We start from the raw sequence: 20,274 nt of genomic DNA, 5'->3' as shown, positions 1-20,274 counted from the left end.
GAGACTCAGTGCTAGTGCTGCTAATGGCCGCTAATGAGAGGGAGGGAGGGAAGGGAGAGGCGGACTGGAACGGAATAGAGCTGCCAGCGCAGTGCACGTCCCTCTTTGACGCTGCACGTACCGCCAGTGAGGAACAGAAGAGAAGTGCGGTGGTTGAGCGGTGAGGAAGAAGGTTAGTCTGCTGTTCGCCTCCTGCCCCAAGCAACAATCGGCAGACTTTAAAGGGGGATTAATTATACAGCAAGGGGGGGGGGGGATTTCCATCTAACTCACTGCAGAGGTCTCTATGTAGCGGGGAATAATCCCGCTATCACCCATAGAGCCTTCAGTATTTATTATACAGCAGGGAGGGGTTCCATCTAACTCACTGCAGAGGACTCTATGGGGGGATAATAATTTTCCCCCTTCCCATAGAGCCCTCACTAGTTACTAATATATTGCAAGGGGGAGTCAAATTGTCTGACTGCTGGGGGCTCTATAGGGGGGGTCTGAGCTGCGGGCTCTATGGAGGGGCTACCCCCCCCCCCCCACAGAGATGTCAGAATCAGACACTCAGACCCAGGGGCGTAGCTAGAGGCTCATGGGCCCCGATGCAAAAATTCTTACTGGGTCCCCACCCCGCAAACTTCTCATGGCCGACAGTCCGCAGCTTTCAGCTGCATCGCTGGGTCTCCTAAGTGACCCAACAATGCAGCACTAGCAGCCGGGGGCGTCACTGAGGCTGGGTTCACACACCCTATTTACGGACGTAATTCGGGCGTTTTAGCATTGAATTACGTCCGAAAATGCGGCTCAAAAGCGTTGGCAAACATCTGCCCATTCATTTGAATGGGTCTTACGATGTTCTGTGCCGACGGTCATTTTTTTTTTACGCGCCACTGTCAAAAGGCGGCACGTAAAAAAGACGCCCGCGTCAAAGAAGTGCCTGTCACTTCTTCAGACATAAATGGAGCCGTTTTCCATGGACTCCATAGAAAAACAGCTCCAATTACGTCCGTAATGGACGCAGCGAAAGACGCCTGCACATGCCATTTCTCCTGAAAACAGCACCGTAATTTCAGCCGTTACAGACGCTGCCGTGTGAACATACCCTCAGGGCTTAAAATGTCAGGGAAATAGACCCAATACATGTGTGTCCGCCCCCCAAAAAAGTGTGTATATGAGACAGCATAGCATATCTATAGCACTGCAACCCTATAAACTATGGATAGGATTAGATACATTGGCTCAGCAGACAGTATCACACATGATAGGATTAGATACAGTGGCTGAGCAGACAGTATCACACATGATAGGATTAGATACAGTGGCTGAGCAGACAGTATCACACATGATAGGATTAGATACAGTGGCCCAGCAGACAGTATCACACATGATAGGATTAGATACAGTGGCTCAGCAGACAGTACCACACATGATAGGATTAGATACAGTGGCTCAGAAGGAAGTATCACACATGATAGGATTAGCTGCAGTGGCTCAGCAGACAGTATCACACATGATCGGATTAGATATAGGGCCCAGCAGACAGTATCACACATGATAGGATTAGATACAGGGTCCAGCAGACAGTATCACACATGATTGGATTAGATACACAGCTCAGCAGACAGTATCACACATGCTTGGATTAGATATAGGGCCCAGCAGACAGTATCACACATGATTGGATTAGATACAGGGCCCAGCTCGCTGACATTGCGGCTCCAGCGCTGGACCCAGGATAGGTAAGAATAATAATTTTGCTTCTTTATGTGTTACAGATTATTTTTGTGTGTTTGTGGTTTTTTTACAGGTTCGGTTGTTGGACTTCGGATTCGAGGACTTAAATGACGGCGTTTTTTTTATTCTCAGTGGTTAATGAGGGTTGTGTTTTTTTATTTCAATTAAATATTTTTTCTATGTGCTTGTATCTTTTTAAACTTTATTATCTCCGCCTTAGTAATGGCCGCTGGCTGATTGACAACCTCCATTACTAAGGCGAGGCTTAATGTTAGCCAGTGCAGAGGCTACACTAACCCCCATTATTAACTCGGTACCCACCGCCACCAGGAGCACTGGGAAGAGCCGGGTACGAACCAGTACCCGACCATCTGTAGTGACGGGCAGGCAACGGGGTGGCCGCAGGCTGGTAGTATTAGGCTGGGAAAGGCCAAAAACAGTGGCCCCTACCACCCTGGTAATGCTGCCTGCGGCTGCTGTGTTGCATCTGGCTGGTTATGAAAATTGGGGGGGACCCCACATCGTTCTTTCCAATTATTTTTTTTTTTTTTTTTTTTTAAATGACGTGTCCCCCCCATTTTTCATTACCAGCCAGATACAATAAAGCAGCAGCAGCCTAGCATTACCAGGGTGGGAAGGGCCACTGTTTTTGGCCTTTCCCCTCCTGATAATACCAGCCTGCGGCCACCCCAGTGGCCGACCATCACTACAGATGGTCAAGTACTGGATCGTACCCGGCTCTTCCCAGCACCCCTGGTGGCGGTGGGTACCGGGGTAATAAAGGGGGTTAGTGTTAGCCTCTGCACCGGCTAACACTAAGCCCCGCCTTAGCAATGGACGCTGTCACTCAGCCGGCGGCCATTACTAAGGCGGTAGTAATATAGTTTAAAAAAAACCACATAGACATAGAAAAAATATTTTATTGAAATAAAAAAAAAAAAACACACAGCCCTCATTAACCATTTTATTGATAACAAAAAAAAAGCTGTCATCGAAGTAGTCCTGGAATCCGCCATAGTCCAACGACCGAACCTGTAAGAAAACACACAAAAAATGATTAGTAACACGTGTGTTAGGCTTAGATACAGGGCCCATGTGTGATACTGTCTGTGGGACCCTGTATCTAAGCCTACCACAACGTAGGCTTAGATACAGGGTCCAGCAGACAGTAATCTTATACAGTATAAGATTACTGTGTGCTGGGGCCCTGTATCTAAACCGACAGTGTGGTAGGCTTAGATACAGGGTCCCACAGACAGGATCACACATGGGCCATGTATCTAAGCCTACCATGTGATTGTCTTAGATACAGGGCCCAGCAAACAGGATCACACAATCTGTGATCCTGTCTCATGGGCCCTCTAAGCCTGCTACATCGTAGGCTTAAAGGGGTTGTCCAGTCCCTAAACATTGATGGCCTTTCCTCAGGATAGGCCATGAATAGCTGATGTGTCTGGGTCCGACTTCCGGGACTTTCCTGGTTCCGGATCGCAGCGGAGCTCCTGACGTCACAGCGCTATGCGCCGCGCACAACATCGAGAGGACAGAACTTCCGCCGCAGCTGAAGAGGAAGGTAAGATTAGTTGCCCTGACTGGCGGGGTCCGACTCCCGGGACCCGCGAATCAGCTGTTTTGAAGGGGCCGCAGCACTCGTACGAGAGCTGCTTCACCTTCATTTCACTACTCGCTCACACTGTGAATCGCCGACACCGATTCACAGTGTGGCCGGAATGAAGGGGAGCAGCTCTCGTACGAGTGCTGCGGCCCCTTCAAAACAGCTGATTGGTGGGTCCCGGGAGTCGGACCCCGCCAGTCAGGGCAACTAATCTTACCTTCCTCTTCAGCCGCGGCGGAAGTTCTGTCCTCTCGATGTTGTGCGCGGTACATAGCGCTATGACGTCAGGACCTCCGCTGCGATCCGGAACCAGGAAGGTAAGGTCAGTCTGTTACTATAGTAACAGGGGCCCGCGGCCCGAGTTACTATAGTAACTTTTTATTGATGTGGTGCGGGGGGCTGTGGGCCCCCCTGGCTTCGGGGCCCGGTCGCAATTGCGACCCCTATAGCTACGCCAGTGTAGATATGAGATAGATAGATAGATAGATAGATAGATACTTTGTCTGTTATGCTAAACTGTCAGCCCTGAGGTGTGACTGCTCAGCATGACAGACATACATACACACAGTGAAGGGGTTAAGAGCTGGATTACTAGTTGCTACTTACATCTGCTGTGGGGTCAGCAGCTCGTACTGCAGGGGAGCAGCAGACACGCACACCACCTTCTTGCTGTAGCCATTCCTTTCCCTCTGAACAGGTCACGAGGAAGAGGGAAACAGCAAGAAGTGAGCCGATTGGGTGGACAGTACAGTGGGCGGGCCTGGGTCTCGTAAGATGAATGGATTCATCTATCATTCATTTTCCACCCTCTCTGACAGCTGAGCTGCCACCAATGCTTTAAGCTACATTACTGGGTCTCTTTTGTACCACAGCAGGGACCCAGCAATGTAGAGCAATCATTACAACGCTAGTGTGGTGAGGGGGGCCTGCGGGCCCCCCTAGCTACGGGGCCCGGTCGCAGTTGCGACCGCTGCGACCCCTATAGCTACGCCACTGCTCAGACCTCCCTATAGAGCCCCCAGCATTCAGTGAGACAAACTCACCTCCCCTTGCAATATAATCCCTGCATACAGCCCTCAGTTTTCCCATAAGGGAAATGTATGACATATCCACCTGTTTTTGCTCTCGCTGCCTCCTGGCCGCATCCTGATTACATGGTCGGGAGTTACGAAAACAGCGTAGCTTGCTGATCTACGCTGTTTCCGTAAGTCCCATTAAAACTGAATGAAAGTTACGGAAGCAGCATCGTTCGCAGACTCCCACCGATCACTAAAACTAAGCGGCAGAAGCACTCGTGTGAGCGCTGAGCTGCTTGGTTTCTGTTTCCGGAAAGCCGTGCAGTTTGTGTACGGGTTCATAGAAAGTGAATGAACCCGTACACCACTAGTTTGGTTTTCCGGAAAAAGTCGAAAAGAAACGAAGTGGCTCAGCGCTCGCATGAGTGCTTCTGCCTCTTAGTTTTAGCAATCGGTGGGGGTCTCAGCACCCGGACCCCCACCCATCAAAAGTTCTGACATGTCACTATGACATGTCAGAAGTTTGAACATTTACTTACCCTTTAAAAAGAGGTGTTACAATTTGTTTTTATTTGATGTGTTAAAGGCTATGTAAACCTTTCAAAAAGTGTTTGTTTTTTTTAAATAAAATAGTGTATGGTGTTTGGTGCAACCTTTCTAAATACTTATTAAAAATTATTTTTACTTATTGAGATACAGCTGCTTTATATCCTGAATACAGAGCAGCTGTATCTAGTGCTAAAACCTGTATCCATCAGGTCAGTGGCACTGACGGGTACAGTGTCAATGGCTTGGGGGGGGGGTTGAATTGCGTGTGAGGGGGCCCGAGGTGAGTCAACAGCCCAGGGACCATGGTACAATTAATCTGCCACTGATCACAATTGCACTGTGTGACCAAGGCTTAAAGGTATATTCCGGCCTAAAACATTTATCATCTACCCACCGAACAGGTGATAAATGTTAGATCTTTTGATAGGATGACTACGGCAAAGAAGAGCGGCGAACGAGCATGCACATCGCTCCTCCATTCAAATTCTATGGGACAGAAACAGCACTGAGATTTTTTGTATCTCTAGTAACTTCTACAGCACATGTGCAACAAACTTGACTCAGTCGCTATTAGTGGCCATGAGTCCATAGGCAAGAAAGAACTATGGCAAAAAACTATGTGGTTTTGTGAAACCGCTGTTTTTACTGCAATCTTCTAGAACTAGTAGTAAGTGTAGAATAGACAGGTAATACAACACACACACATCCGATATTAAAATGCATGGGGAAAGATCTGTTAGGTCTCATTAACACTACAGCTGAATACAGGATGTTATTAGGAATGCCTGAAAACAGCTCCGTAATTTCAGTCGTAACGGACATGCACGTGTGACCATACCCTTATGCCTGTTTCACACGAATGGGATAATCAACCGTCACACTGCTGCATTAAAATCAATGTACGTCTATGGGGCTTATCACACGGCCGTCTTTGTTTTTGGTTCTTTTAGCAGACTGTGTGAACGGCCCGTAAAAAAAAGGACATGTTTCGCCCGTTTTCACAGATCCCTCAATAGACTCTAGTCTGTGAGGGATCTGTGAAATCGGGTACTGCATGTATGCAAATCGGCCGTGAAAAACGATTTTACACCTGTTCGTGTGAATAAGCCCTTAGAAGGAGAAGAAGAAACAAGAAGTTACATTGCGTTCCATAGACAACAATATGTTATGATATTATATGATATTATATGCTATAATAACCCTAAATTTACACCACTATTTTCAGTATATGCTGACTTTTGGCCAGAATACGTATTGCTAAAAAATAAAAAAATAAACCTGTCTGGCAGTCTTTGGCAGACATATGTAAGTGTATAGGTGTACAGTTGCATATGTCTATCTAGATTTTTTCTGTGGAAACATTTCAACTGGTCCTGCCAAACGTAAACACTGAACGCGTCATAAATTTAGCCTGCAAAATTGTAAAAGTAAAATGTTATCTGCATAGTTTTCCAATAATGGAATTAAATTACTAATGACATAATTTTGAAAGGATGATGGAGAAAGAAGCAAGAGAACGATATGGCAGAACACTGGAACACAGATGTGTTAAATTAAAGCTGAGAAGTGCAACACGGTCTCCAATTTCAGGCCTTATTGAGAATGCTGTTGTGGAGGTAAGTGGTGAAACACTCAGGGTATGTGCACACGATAACTGTCTTTTACATCTGAAATTACAGACTGTTTTCAGGAGAAAACAGCTCCGTCGTTTCAGACGTAAATCCTCCTCCTCGTATTTTGCGAGGCGTCATTGACGCCTGTAATCTTGAGCTGTTCTTCATTGCATTCAATGAAAAACGGCTCAAATTACGTTTCAAAGAAGTGTCCTGCACTTCTTTGATGAGGCAGTCATTTTACGCGTCGTCGTTTGACAGCTGTCAAACGACGACGCGTAAATGACAGGTCGTCGGCACAGTACGTCGGCAAACCCATTCAAATGAATGGGCAGATGTTTGCCGACGTATTGTAGCCGTATTTTCAGACGTAAAACGAGGCATAATACGCCTCGTTTACGTCTGAAAATAGGTCGTGTGAACCCAGCCTGAGCCTCATGGTAAGTCTATGTTCACACCACTTCAGACCTATACATATTTTTTTTTGCCAAATATCACACTATATTCTGCTTTAGGCCCTATAATAATAATAATCTTTTTATTTATATAGCACCAACATATTACGCAGCACTTTACAATTTAGAGGGAACATAAACAGACAATATCAGACATTACATAGTGACGAAGCTGATTTACAATTCAGACAGAAGGATTGAGGTCCCTGCTCGCAAGAGCTTACAATCTATGAGGAAATAACAAAACACGGATCCCCATAGACTTAAGTGTAATAAGGGGCATGGAGAATCTAAGTTATGAGGAAAGGTTAAAAGAATTAAACCTATGTAGCCTTGAAAAAAGACGACTAAGGGGGGACATGATTAACTTATATAAATATATTAATGGCACATACAAAAAATATGGTGAAATCCTGCTCAATGTAAAACCCCCTCAAAAAACAAGGGCGCACTCCCTCCGTCTGGAGAAAAAAAGGTTCAACCTGTAGAGGCAACAAGTCTTCTTTACTGTGAGAACTGTGAATCTATGGAATAGTCTACCGCAGGAGCTGGTCACAGCAGGGACAGTAGATGGCTTTAACCCCTTAAGGACGCAGCCACTTTTGGACCAAATTACAGAGCCTCATTTTTTAAATCTGACGTGTGTTACTATAGGTGGTAATAACTTGGGGATGCTCTTACCTATCCAAGCGATTCTGAAATTGTTTTCTCGTGACAGATTGTACTTTATGTTAGTGAAAAAATTTGGTCAATATATTCAATATTTTTGTGTGAAAAACAGCAAAGTTTTTTTCCAAATTCAAATGTATCTGCTTGTAAGACAGATAGTTATACCACACAAAATAGTTACTAGCTAACATTTCCCATATGTCTACTTTAGATTGGCATCGTTTTTTGAACATCCTTTTATTTTTCTAGGACGTTACAAGGCTTATAAGTTTAGCAGCAATTTCTCACATTTTCAATAAAATTTCAAAAGCCTATTTTTTTAGGGAAAAGTTCAGATCTGAAGTCGCTTTGAGGGCCTTATATATTAGGAACCCCCACAAATCACCCCATTTTAAAACTGCACCCCTTAAAGTATTCAAAACAGCATTTAGAAAGTTTATTAACCTTTTATGCGTTTCACAGGAATTAAAGCAAAGTGGAAGGGAAATTTGCAAATTTCATTATTTTTTTTAAGAAATTCCATTTTTATAAATGTTTCCAGTAATACTGAATGTTTTTACCAGAGAAACACAACTGAACATTTATTGCCCTGATTCTGCAGTTTTTAGAAATATCCCTAGTGTGCGAATGGACTGAAACAAAAGCCCCAGAAGCAAAGGAGCACCTAGTGGATTTTAGGGCCTTCCTTTTCTTAAATTATATTTCAAGCACCATATCAGAGTAGAAGAGGTCTTGTGGTGCCGAAACAAAGGAAACACCCCAAAAATACTCAATTTTGGAAACTACACCCCTTGAGGAATTCATCTAGGGGTGTAGTGAGCATTTTGACCGCACAGGTATTTCATAGATTTCATTAGAATTGGGCAATGAAAATGAAAAATTACATTATTTTCCAATAAGATGTAGCTTTACCTCAGAATTTTTTCAACAAATAAATGAGGAAAAGACCCCAACATTTGTAAAGCAAGTTCTCCAGAGTACGGAAATACCCAACATGTGGTCAAAAACTGCTGTTTGGGCAAGCGGCAGGACTCAGAAAGGAAGGCACGCCATTTGGCTTTTGGAGTACAGATTTTGCTGGATTGATTTCTCTGCACCATGTTGCATTTATAAAGCTCCTAAGGTACCAGTACAGTGGAAACCCCCCAAAAGTGACTACATTTTGGAAACTACACCCCTAGAGTAATTCATCTAGGGGTGTAGTGAGCATTTTGACCCCACAAGTGTTTCAAAGATTTCATTATGAAATGTTAAATACTTTTGTGTCAAAAAAGACAAAAGTATAATAGGTATGATACCTTTATTGGCTAACCATAAAAGTTATATATGCAAGCTTTCAGAGCACAGAGGCCCCTTCTTCAGGCAGTTTACAAATGAATGACTTAGAAAAAAGCACAACATTTAGATGTTACACAAAGACAATTAGTACATGAGGTGATACATCATTAAGATAAGCCGGGGCAATAAAACTGAGGTTATAGGGGTGATGACTTAGGAGTTAAGGCATCTGGAGTCAGTCTGATGGGGGACGTGACGTGTGTCCATGTAGTGGCTCATAAATCCTGGTGTTAGATTGAGGCCTTGTGTCAATGACTGGAATTTTATCATCATCTTGAATTCCCAAATTTTTCTTTCTCTGTTGTTTTTAAAATGACCCTTCAGAATGAGTACCTTTAAATCTGCCAAACTGTGATCAGGTCCAGAGAAGTGTTTTCCCACGGGTGTATCCACCTCCTGTTTTATTGTATGTCTGTGAAGATTCATCCTTGTTTGTAGTTTTTGTATTGTTTCTCCAATGTAGATTCCTTTATTGATGCACCTTGTACACAGGATCATGTACACTACATTGGAGGATGTACAGGAGAACTTGCCAGTGATTTTAAAGATTTCATTAGAATTGGGCAGTGAAAATGAAAAATTCTATATTTTTTTTCCCACTAAGACGTAGCTTTAGGTCAAAATGTTTAATTTTCTCTTCAAATAAAGGAGAAAAAGCACATCAACATTTGTAAAGCCAGTTCTCCAGAGTACGGAAATACCCCATATGTGGTAATAAACTACTGTATGAATACACATCAGGGCTCAGAAGGGAAGAAGCGCCATTTCGCTTTTGGAGAGCAGATTTTGCTGGATTGTTTTTTCTGCACCATGTCGCTTTTGCAAAGCCCCTTAGGTACCAGTACAGTGGAAACTACCCAAAAGTGACTCCACTTGGTAAACTACACCCATTGAGGAATTCATCTAGGGGTGTAGTGAACATTTTGACCCCACAGGTGTCTCATAGATTTTATTAGAATTGGGCAGTGAAAATGAAAAATTACATTATTTTCCAATAAGACATAGCAGTAGTTAAAAAAAATTTCATTTTCTCAACAAATAAAGGAGAAAAAGCCCCCCAACATTTTAAAGCAACTTCTCCCGTGTACGAAAATACGCAACATGTGGTCATAAACTGCTGTTTGGATACACGGCAGGATACAAGGGAAGGAGCACCATTTGGCAGTTGGAGCGCAGATTTTGCAGGATTGATTCCTGGGCGCCATGTTGCATTTACAAAGCCCATGAGGTACCGGTACAGTAGGAACCCCTGAAATGTGACTCCATTTGGTAAACTAAACCCCTTAAGGAATTAATCTAGGTGTGTAGTGAGCATTTTGACCACACAGGTTTTTGCTGAATTTATTAGAATTCGGATGTGATAATAAAAAAAAATTAACATTTTTTTGGGCGAAAAGATGTAGTTCTAGCCCAAAATTTAGCATTTTCACAAGGACTATAGGAGAAAAGAACCTCAATGTTCGTAAAGCATTCTCTCCAGAGTAAGGCAATACCCCACGTGTGATCATAAATTGCTATTTGGACACACAGCCATACTCTAAATGGAAGGAGCACCATTTAGTATTTGGAATGTAGATTTTACAAGATTCGTTTTTTGACGCCATGTTGCATTGAGCTATAGTACCAGTACAGTGGAACTTCAAAAAAATTACCCCATTTTGGAAACTAGATCCCTCAAGGAATTTATCTAGGGGTGTAGTGAGCATTTTGACCCCACAAGTGTTCTGCAAAAATGAGTACACAATAGAGGTTGTCGTTTCTATTGGTACCATTTTGTGTTACCTGCAACTTTTTGATCACTTTATATTCGAATTAAATTTTTTGGTCATCTTGTCTCAAAAAAAATCTGTCATTGTTTTTTATTAAAAAAAATTACGGTGTTCACCATGCAGTAAAAATAATGTGATAATTTTATAGATCAGGCCGTTCCGATCGTGGCGATACCTATTATGTATAGTTTTTGTTCATGTTTTCTAATAATAAAGGAGTTGATCAGGGAAACAGGGCGATCATTGTTTATATTAGTTAAAACTTGTATTTATTTATTTTTCTTTCACATTTTTTTTTACTTTTTTCACTTTTTTTTTTTTACACTTAGGCCCCATGCACACAACCGTGCTCGTAATTACGACTCGTAATTATGAGCATGGCCGGGCAAGGGCAGCCGGCCGTTATTCCGAGCCGTGCTCCCATTATAAAGTATAGTAGCACGGCCCGTAAAAGAAAAAAATAGAACATGTTCTATCTTTTTGAACGGCACGGGCACCTTCCCGTGAGAAAACGGGAAGGTACCCGTGGCCAACAGAAGTCTATGGGCCCGTTATTTCGGGTCGTAATTACGACGCGTAATAACGGGTGTTTTTACGGTCGTGTGCATGAGGCCTTACCTGAGGACTTGAAGATCTGATCTTCTGATCCCCGGTATGATACACTGCACTACTTATGTAGTGCAGTGTATTGTAACTGTCATTCTTCATCTGACAGTTAGCCTATTACGTCCTGCCTCGGGCAGGATCTAATAGGCTTCCGTACCTGGGCAACCAGGAAGCCTAGCTTCCTTGTTGCCATAGCAACCATCGCCACCCGCGATGTACCCACTCTCTCGCGGGGGGTACAGAGGGAGCTCCCTCCCTCTGTCAACCACTTCAATGCGGCGGACACCATTGACAGCCGCTTTGAAGTGGTTAATTGGCTGCGATCGGCGGTAACTGCTGTCGCCACCGTTGCAGCGGGATGTCAGCTGTGTATCACAGCTGATACCCGCTGAAGATGAAGCGCGCCCAGCTTCTGTGCCTGCTTCATCTACATTGTGTGACTGTATGCCCTATTGCGGGAATGCACTTTGAATCTGGATGTACAGTCACGCCCAATAGTGGGAAGGGGTTAAAAAAGGCCTAGATAATTTCCTAGAACAGAAAAATATTAGCTCCTATGTGTAGAAATTTTTCCCTTCCCCTTTCCCATCCCTTGGTTGAACTTGATGGACCTGTATCTTTTTTTCAACCGTACTAACTATGTAACTATGTATCTAGGGATCTGTGAGAACGGAAGAAAATAGGACATGTTCTATTTTTCAACGGGCCCTTCACATAGTCCGTTGAAATTCATGCGTCCATGTAACGGCCGTTGTTTTAACGTCCGTCACATGAACGTATACTGGTGTCGTCTGAATTTCGGCCTTAAAATGTACTGGGAATCCAAAGCCCTACTAAGTATATATATATATATATATATATATATATATATATATATATTCCTCAATGCTTTATTGTGAACACGTCAATATATAACAACAGGTTTGCTATCCTTGCAGTTCTGCGTGTTGTTATTGGAAAGTCAATATTTTGTAGGGCTATACAGCATGGAAACAGCTTGATAATTATGTTTCCTTTTAAAGCACAGATTGTTTTAGGGTTAAGCGTGGGTTGGGCCTGCTGGACCTCCACCGATACTATGAAGCGTCCCACTTTCAGCAAGTAATTGACATGTTTGGATGGCTTTGAAACAGGCTATTTCCCTGATAGCATTAGTTTCTCTCCCCTGAGTTGCTCACTCGCCCCCTACTTGCCTCACTTCACACCCCACTATGGGTATCATTACTTTAGTTTGCAGCGTGTGTTTTCGCACTGTCTTATCTCACTTCCCCTTGCTCTGAATCTTGAGCAATCCAGCCTTTTCTTCGGATTACACCGACAGACCCTTTTGTAAATGTCACTCGCCAGATTTAGTTCGGGTGCGTCTAGTTTCCTTTCATCCCTCCCCTAGAACAACGACTTTTCCCGCATCAAGACGCACTTTGAGATTAAATGTTCCTTTCTCAGCCTCTGCAGACATACACTGTCAAGTCTTGCATTGCCAGAAGATACCAGGAATCTGGATATAAGATTCTTACTCGTTTTTATTATGTCCCTAAGAGACTTCACTCATTCTATCCCATGTTCAATTCTATGTGCTGGCACCTTAGGCACGTTCTTACATGTACACTAGTCCTCTTCTGTTCTCCAGGACTTCTGGTTCAGAATTCATAGGCTATACTTTTAGGTCCTTGGAATTGCCCTAACTAGGTCCCCAGCCCTTTTTCTCCTACACATCAGTGACCTCCCTCAGTGCTATTACACCCTGTTTGTTCTCTGCTACCTGGTCAACGTGGGGCAGGCTTGTATCCCAGCACTTTGGAAGATCATCTCTGGACCTTCCCTTGTACAGTGCGTGCCTAGGGTTGACGACATCATGAAAATTAAAAAAAAGGCTCACTGTATCTCTGTAGAACTCTGTGGACTCCTTCAACGCCACCTGAACCCACTGGATTCAATTTTAGGCTTCAGACTTCCTACAAATCTCTCCTGCATTTATGTGTGTTTCTCCAGTTAGTCTCAACCCCCTTTTTTTTTTTTCCTTTCTTCCTTTTTTTGTGTCTTTATTCCCCCCTCAATTTCTGGTCCAGAGTTATTTTGTGAGCCTTGACTATTCTACATTGTGGGCACACTGTGGATTGCTGTTTGCCAGTTATGTCAACTTTGTGAAGTTATATTTTCTTGTTTTCTTTTTTATGTTTTTAAGTGTTGTGTTCTTGTACTATTGTTATAAAAAAAAAACAACCCATAGTGAGAATAATAATTTTTAAAAAAAGATTGTTTTTAGTAATTTCTAGTACTGAAAATATATAATCATGACAGATAATAAGTGTATTCTTTGTGTCTAACAGAAATTTGGAAACACTCCATCCATGTATCCATTTGCAACAGATGAAGAAATAATTATGGAGTCCAGCAAATCATTAAATATTCTCTATGTTTATAATGGTGTATATGAGCCCTATTTAATCCACTGGCTTTTTCCTCTTCAAATGGCATTCAGACAAACTCCAACTACAGGTAAAGTAGTGTAGTAACATATAAGGGCAGCATTTTATTGGGACAGGTCTGCTCTCCTTTTAGCCAAAATGGCATAAAAACTTTACTAGGTGTTATTAAGCCTATGTAAAATATGCCATACCTGGAGCATGCTGAGTTTTGAAAAAAAAAAAAGCTACTGACCCCAAAAGAGCTACAAAAATGCCACAAACCAAAATGATGTGTATGTATATTTTACAATAGACTTTAAAGTAATATCTTGCAGCATTTTTGTGCTGAAAAAAAAATGCCACTGAAAGCTTTAGGCTGGATTGACACATTCCATTTTTTGGTGCAGTTCTAATGCAGTTGTTTTTTTGTTTTTTTACCAAAGCCAGGAGTGTATCCAATTCTGGTTTTGCATATAAGAAATGCTTTCAAGAACTGCACCAAACTGCAGTGTTTGTGCAAGGCCAGGAATATACACATAGTTTTGATAAAGTTTTTGTTTCAGTTTACTGTACAAAATAGAAAGATGCGTCAGTCTTTTCTTTATACCCTTTGGAACCACTTCTGGTTTTGGCTGCAACACCAGAACCCCCGTGATTCTATTTTCTTAACCAAACTTAGATCACCATACCGTTTTATGATGAGCCATTGTAGCACCCATAGACCTTAATAATGGTACTTGCAATTGCTCTGCAGGGGTGGGGCAAGCTCTCTTGGTACCTAAGAAAGTGGTTTTGAGGATGTGCCCCCCTTCTCCTTAGTCATCAAATTTTAGTATGATAGCTGTAAAATGGACAACTGCTCAGTCCGGATCAGCATGTTATGTCTCTACTTAGACTCAGTATCCAGTTGGCTGTAGACAAAAATTGAAATTGCGCAACATAACCACCTACCCCTAATCACATCACAGGTTTTCACATGCGGTTTTAATGCTACAGTTTTCACCAGTAAGGTCAATTTAGAAATTTGTGCAACCACCTTGGAGAAAATGCAGCGTAGCAGGAGGCCCTGAAACCAAGGTGGTTTACAACTGTACAGTGTTCACCTCTTAAAAAATGTGTAGCATCTTACTCCAACTTTTTTTATATTAAGGGTCAGTTCACATGGCGGATTTTGCATAGAGGGTCCCGCCGCAAAATCTGCCGTGGAATTATTCCTGCCATTGGCAGAAAGATTACACCTCGGATTGACTTCAATGGGAGGTTTGGGCGAAATCCGCCCAAATATCGGGCAGGACGCTTCTTTTTCCCGCTAGCTGAAAAAATCAGCTAGCAGGAAAAAGAAGCGTCAGACTCCCATTGAAAATAATGGGAGGCAGAGTTTTGCGGCAGAATCCACGGGAAAAATTCTGCCATGTGAACAGGGCCTAAGACTGGCGTATGAAACGCCAGTCTTAGTCAATTCTCCACACTGCGTCAAAAACGCTAGAAAACTACAGCTTGTGAAAGCACCCTAATAACAAAAACACACCAGAAAATGCAGACATCAGGGCACATTTACTAAGACTGGAATTTACTAAGATGACGCCAGCTAGAAGCTGGCATAGATTTGTGCCATAATTTACACCAGTTTCAGGCATAAATTCTGATACATTTATCGGCTCGCAGGTGGTTGCCCCCTTTTTTGAAGCTGTGGTCCGTTTTTTTATAAAGTGTCGGACATGCTGTAAAAGGGGGAAAGTAGCATTTTCTTGCGCAGAACAGCCAAGCAACTAAATTTGTGCCTCTTTTTTTTTTTTACCAGAATACTGGTGTGCATTGATTAATAAATTCACCCCAATGCTTTTAGAAATTTATTTAAAAAGTTAGTTGCATCAAAACGCCATATATGAATCCAGCCACACATTGCTGTTTTGGCACAGTTTTTGCATGCTTTTTTCCTTGTTTAACGAAAGCAAGTAATAGATTGGGAAGGACAATTTGATACTTTACCTCTGGTTGGCTGGGGAAAATTTTTTTTTTTTAAACTTGCATTGTTTCTTTATTATTTTCCTAATTTTCTATTGTTTGCATGTCTAATTGGCTGTTTCCCCAGGGTTTATATTTAGATTGTAAAATAAATATTTTGCTTTTTCAGCTGAGCACCCATATGAATTATTCATGTATCTACATCTTATGATTAAAAATATATTCCCTTCATGGCTGCAAATTTCTGCGATGGCTGAACGAGTCATGGCTACCCTGCAAAAAGAGGATATGGAGCTGTCTACTCATCTTCAACGTAATTTTACAAGGAATGTGACTTTCAACCCAAAAGTATGAAATCTGTTATCTTAGGTATTCAGTGCAAACTAAAACCCTCACCTGTTTTAACAAATGATTTAAAGTTTTATCAAACTTTTATTAAAGCTTGCCATAGTTGTGAGAATAATGTTGACCGAAATGGACGATTTTTACTTAATTTTTTTATTGCCGTCCATTAATCGCTCTATTTTTTATTTTTTTTTCTTCTTTTTATTTATATATATATATATATATATATATATATATATATATATATATATAATGATCAATTGATCAAAATTTGGATCTGTAATGTCTAATGCTTTCCTCCTCTAGTCAACCATAATCTGAAATATATGGAAGAACATTGTTTTTAATTTTTATTCTTATCCCAACTTTTTCTGTTTTTGTCTGTCTGGTTGGAAATGTTTGTAGTGGTATCGACCAACTGTACAGTTGGATGACCATTGTTGTCTGTTTGAAATCTTGAATATCTATGGCCAACTTAGAAGAAGCCCCCACCATTTCTGAGAGATCTGTGCCATTAGTTTTGGTTCCCAATATGAAAATGAGGCCTTTGACTGTCAAGTGGGTGGTTACCACTTGGCAAGTGAGCAGTGTAAGAAACCCAGAGTATATTTTTTTTACTGTATGACTCTTTACAGAATAGCAAAGTCTACTACGCTATTCTATACAGTATAAAGCAAAAAAAAAAAGTCAATGGATATTGGCCCGGCTTATGCCAAAAGCACATTTTTTTGTTTTGGGATATGCTGGGTAAATGGGAACTTATGTAATACGTTCAGCATGTCTAAATATAAGGAAGCACTACTTACACTGATCTCATTTGCAGTTTAAAATAAAAGTAGTATTTTATATTTCTACCAACAGGGGTCGCAATAGTTCACATGTGCAGTCTCATACTATGTTCCCTTTACTGAAAGGCCCCTTACTCATATGATTTGTCTTATGTGTTTAAGCATATACAGTAAATGCTTATTGTGTTTCTTAGTGAGAAACAATACACATATTTACTACTCTAATACGGAGGTACCCTATGTTCTATTTAATCTTTTCTTTTTACTACGTTTTCAACATTGAGTTGCCTTATTGCTTATGATTGGCTTTGTAGGCTTGATCATGTTAAATCTGCTTCGCACATCAAAACTCACTAAAGGAGTATTCCGGTTTCAGCTAATAAAGCTTACCCATTATATAATAAGTAGTTATACAATCATACAATCTTCCAAAATACTTACTGCATTAATTCCTAACGGTTTTCAAGATCTCTGGTTGCAGTCATTTAACCAATTACCGACGTGCTATTACGTCCTGGTGTGGGCGGTGATGTATGGAGCGTGCTGAGCGCGCTCCATACGCTGCGGGTGTCAGCTGTGTTTTACAGCTGACACCCTGGATTAACGGCCAGGAACAGCGATCTCACTTTTCCTGGCTGTTTAACCCCTCAAATACTGCGGTCAATCACAACTGCAGCATCTGAGGCGTTAAAAAGGGGGATGGCCCCCTCTGACAGCTCATCGGCGCCCCCACAACGCAAACGTGGGGTGCCGATGGTTGTCATAGCAGCCCAAGGGCCTAACGATCGCTGGTTCAAGTCCCCTAAGGGGACTATTGAAATGTGTTTAAAAAAAACAAATAAAGTTATTAGTAGTGAAATTAAAAATAAATAAAAAAAGTAAAAAAAAACAACCTTTTCCCAGTTTTCCTCTAATATAATGTAAAAAATTAATAAAATTGGTATTGCTGCATCCGTAAAAGTCCGAACTATTACAATATCCCATTATTTAACTCGCACGGTGAACGCCGTAAAAAATAAAAAACTCCAAAATCGCTGTTTTTTTGGTCAACTTAGCAATGCATAAAACGTATCAAAAAGTTGCATGTACCAAAAAATTGTAACAATAAAAACTACAGCTCGTCTCGCAAAAATAAGGCCTCACACCGCTCAATCCACGGAAAAATAAAAAAAGTTATGCCTCTCAGAATGTGGTGAAACAAAACATTTTTTTTTTTAACAAATAGTTTTGTTTTTTTAAAGTAGTAAAATATAAAAAAACCTATATAAATTTAATATCACCGTAATCATATTGAGCCGCAGAATAAAGTTAAGTTGCCATTTTTACTGCACGGTGAAAGCCGTAAAAACGAAACTCAAAAAACAATGGAGGAATCGCAGCTTTTTCCAATTTCAGCCCGCAAATATTTTTTTCAGGATTCCCAGTACAATATATATTACTTTAAATGGTGCCAATAGAAACTACAGCTCCTCCCGCAAAAAAATAAGCCCTCACACCGCTCTATTGACGTAAGACTAAAAAAGTTATGGGGAGTGAAAAACTAAAAAAAAAAAAAAAAAATGGCTTTGTCCCAAAGGGGTTAACAGTAACCTTCATTGTTTACCTACAGTGGATAAAAACATGTGATGGACACACAGGTGCACGGCTCGCTACAGTTAAAGTACAGCTATCAGAGCTGTGTGTTGTAACAAGCTAAGCACCTGTGTGTCCATCACATGATCAGGACAGATTTTTAGGCACTGGAAGTAAACCGTGAAGAACTGTAGAATTTAGATTTTAATGCCGGATCCCACTAACTGTTGCTGGATGGGAAATATGTATCAGACATATTGAATGTTAACCTGTTCAATCCTCTGTTTTTCCCATGGATAAGCAGAACCAGAAGTGTCTCAGCGTTGCTTATATTCCTTGCCCTACTGAATAAACATGCAAGTTCAGGCGAGCAGAATAATTAGGTGCTGAACGCTGTCAATCGCATGTTTATGGCCACTTTAAATTGCACAATATCCGGTGATGGATGTCTCTTTACATCAGCGCTGTCTAACCTATGGCTCTCCCGCTTTACTGAAGTACAACTCTAGCAGTAGGCTGTCAAAGCATACTGGGAGCTGTAGTTCTGCAATAGTTTGAGAACCATATGTTGGAGCCCACTGCTTTACATCAAGCCATTGAATGAATTTGCTATAGATGATTGAAAGCTGAAAGATTTTGACTGCAATATTTTGCTGCTCTGGGCTGTCATGAGTTCCCCTGAGTATGAGGTATTTCTGAGCGTACATTTTCTATTAGTATCAAGAGAGCCTTTGTCCTCACCGCAACATTTGTTGTCTTTTTTTTCTGCTGAGAGAAATGTGATGCTCTGTTAAGCAAACTATCTCATTTGTGACATTTAGAAAGTGGCTGATTTCATCGTCAAACAAAATTCTCACAAATGGCGTTCCTAGTATTTTCTGGGTAATTAATTGTGAACAGTTTCCCCTTTGCTGAAAATTGACATATGCTGTCAGTACAGTAACTACAACAGCTGATTCAGGATCCTTTCAATGAGAGAAAACCGCACGAGTCTTTAAAAAAGGCAGATGGTAAGAATCCATCAATGGAGATTTTTTGTTGTAAAGCATCATTTGGTCCCAACGCTCGCTCCAGTAGTCACCTCATCAATGGAGCTGCCAGCAAATGTAGTTTTGACTGAAAACTATTTATACGTGTATAGGAAATATATTTATTGTATTGGTTATTAGACGTCTCTGTGCCAGCAGGGCCATTTATATTTATAACAACCATCACATGAACAAATGAAAGGCATATATCATGCTGGTGAAATAGGCCCAGTGCTCTAAAAAATGATGACACACAGAATTGTAGTAACATGTTAAATAATACAATACTATCAATACATTCAGATTACCCACATACTGTATGTATACAGCTTTCCAACAATTGTATCACATTCAAAACTATTATCTTTCAGCGCCTTTAAAAATCATTAAAAGGGCATTTAGAAAAATTGTGTTTCATAAAAGAGATAATACATAACAACTTGTTATTAAACAAACCCGGATTTTTTTTTACAAAATATAAAGCTTCGAAACTAAACTCAGCCCCTTGTCAATCTGTCCAGTGATGCCACTTTTCCACAGGGCACTTGCAGCAAGTCTTGTCCCGGTTTTGGATCTGTCCAGTATTGGGTCACACTGCCTGGCTAGAATAGTGATATTTATGGAAGTAATGATAACTTACATTGAAGTTAAGTAATGATTTTTAGATTTTCAAAATGTCCAGCCAATAAACGCAATTTTGTTTTTTGTTTTTTTTACATCTAAATTGATTAAAAATTCTATCTTGATTAATTTAATAAAAATATTACATTTTGAGTTGATTAATTTTAAATTTCATAGTGGTCGGATCTTTCTTTC

At 41.2% G+C, this 20,274-nt stretch overlaps 1 protein-coding gene across 6 annotated transcripts in view; it reads left to right on the top strand.

The window, feature by feature from the left end:
- LOC142742856 (uncharacterized) overlaps nucleotides 1–20,274 on the top strand; it is a 285,274-nt gene that overhangs the window by 83,558 nt on the left and 181,442 nt on the right. For all 6 annotated transcript variants that reach the window (XM_075853027.1, XM_075853028.1, XM_075853025.1 and 3 more), the window contains exons 8-10: nucleotides 6,395–6,518; nucleotides 13,683–13,851; nucleotides 15,895–16,073. In XM_075853027.1, coding sequence (XP_075709142.1) covers nucleotides 6,395–6,518; nucleotides 13,683–13,851; nucleotides 15,895–16,073 — 472 coding nt within the window. The remainder of the gene's footprint in view (nucleotides 1–6,394; nucleotides 6,519–13,682; nucleotides 13,852–15,894; nucleotides 16,074–20,274) is intronic.

The sequence above is a fragment of the Rhinoderma darwinii genome, chromosome 2, assembly GCF_050947455.1.
Source record: "Rhinoderma darwinii isolate aRhiDar2 chromosome 2, aRhiDar2.hap1, whole genome shotgun sequence".
In the NCBI taxonomy this organism is placed as follows: Eukaryota; Metazoa; Chordata; class Amphibia; order Anura; family Rhinodermatidae; genus Rhinoderma; species Rhinoderma darwinii.
The sequence above is the reverse complement of the archived record's forward strand: the minus strand, read 5'-3'. Positions and strand labels throughout refer to the sequence as shown.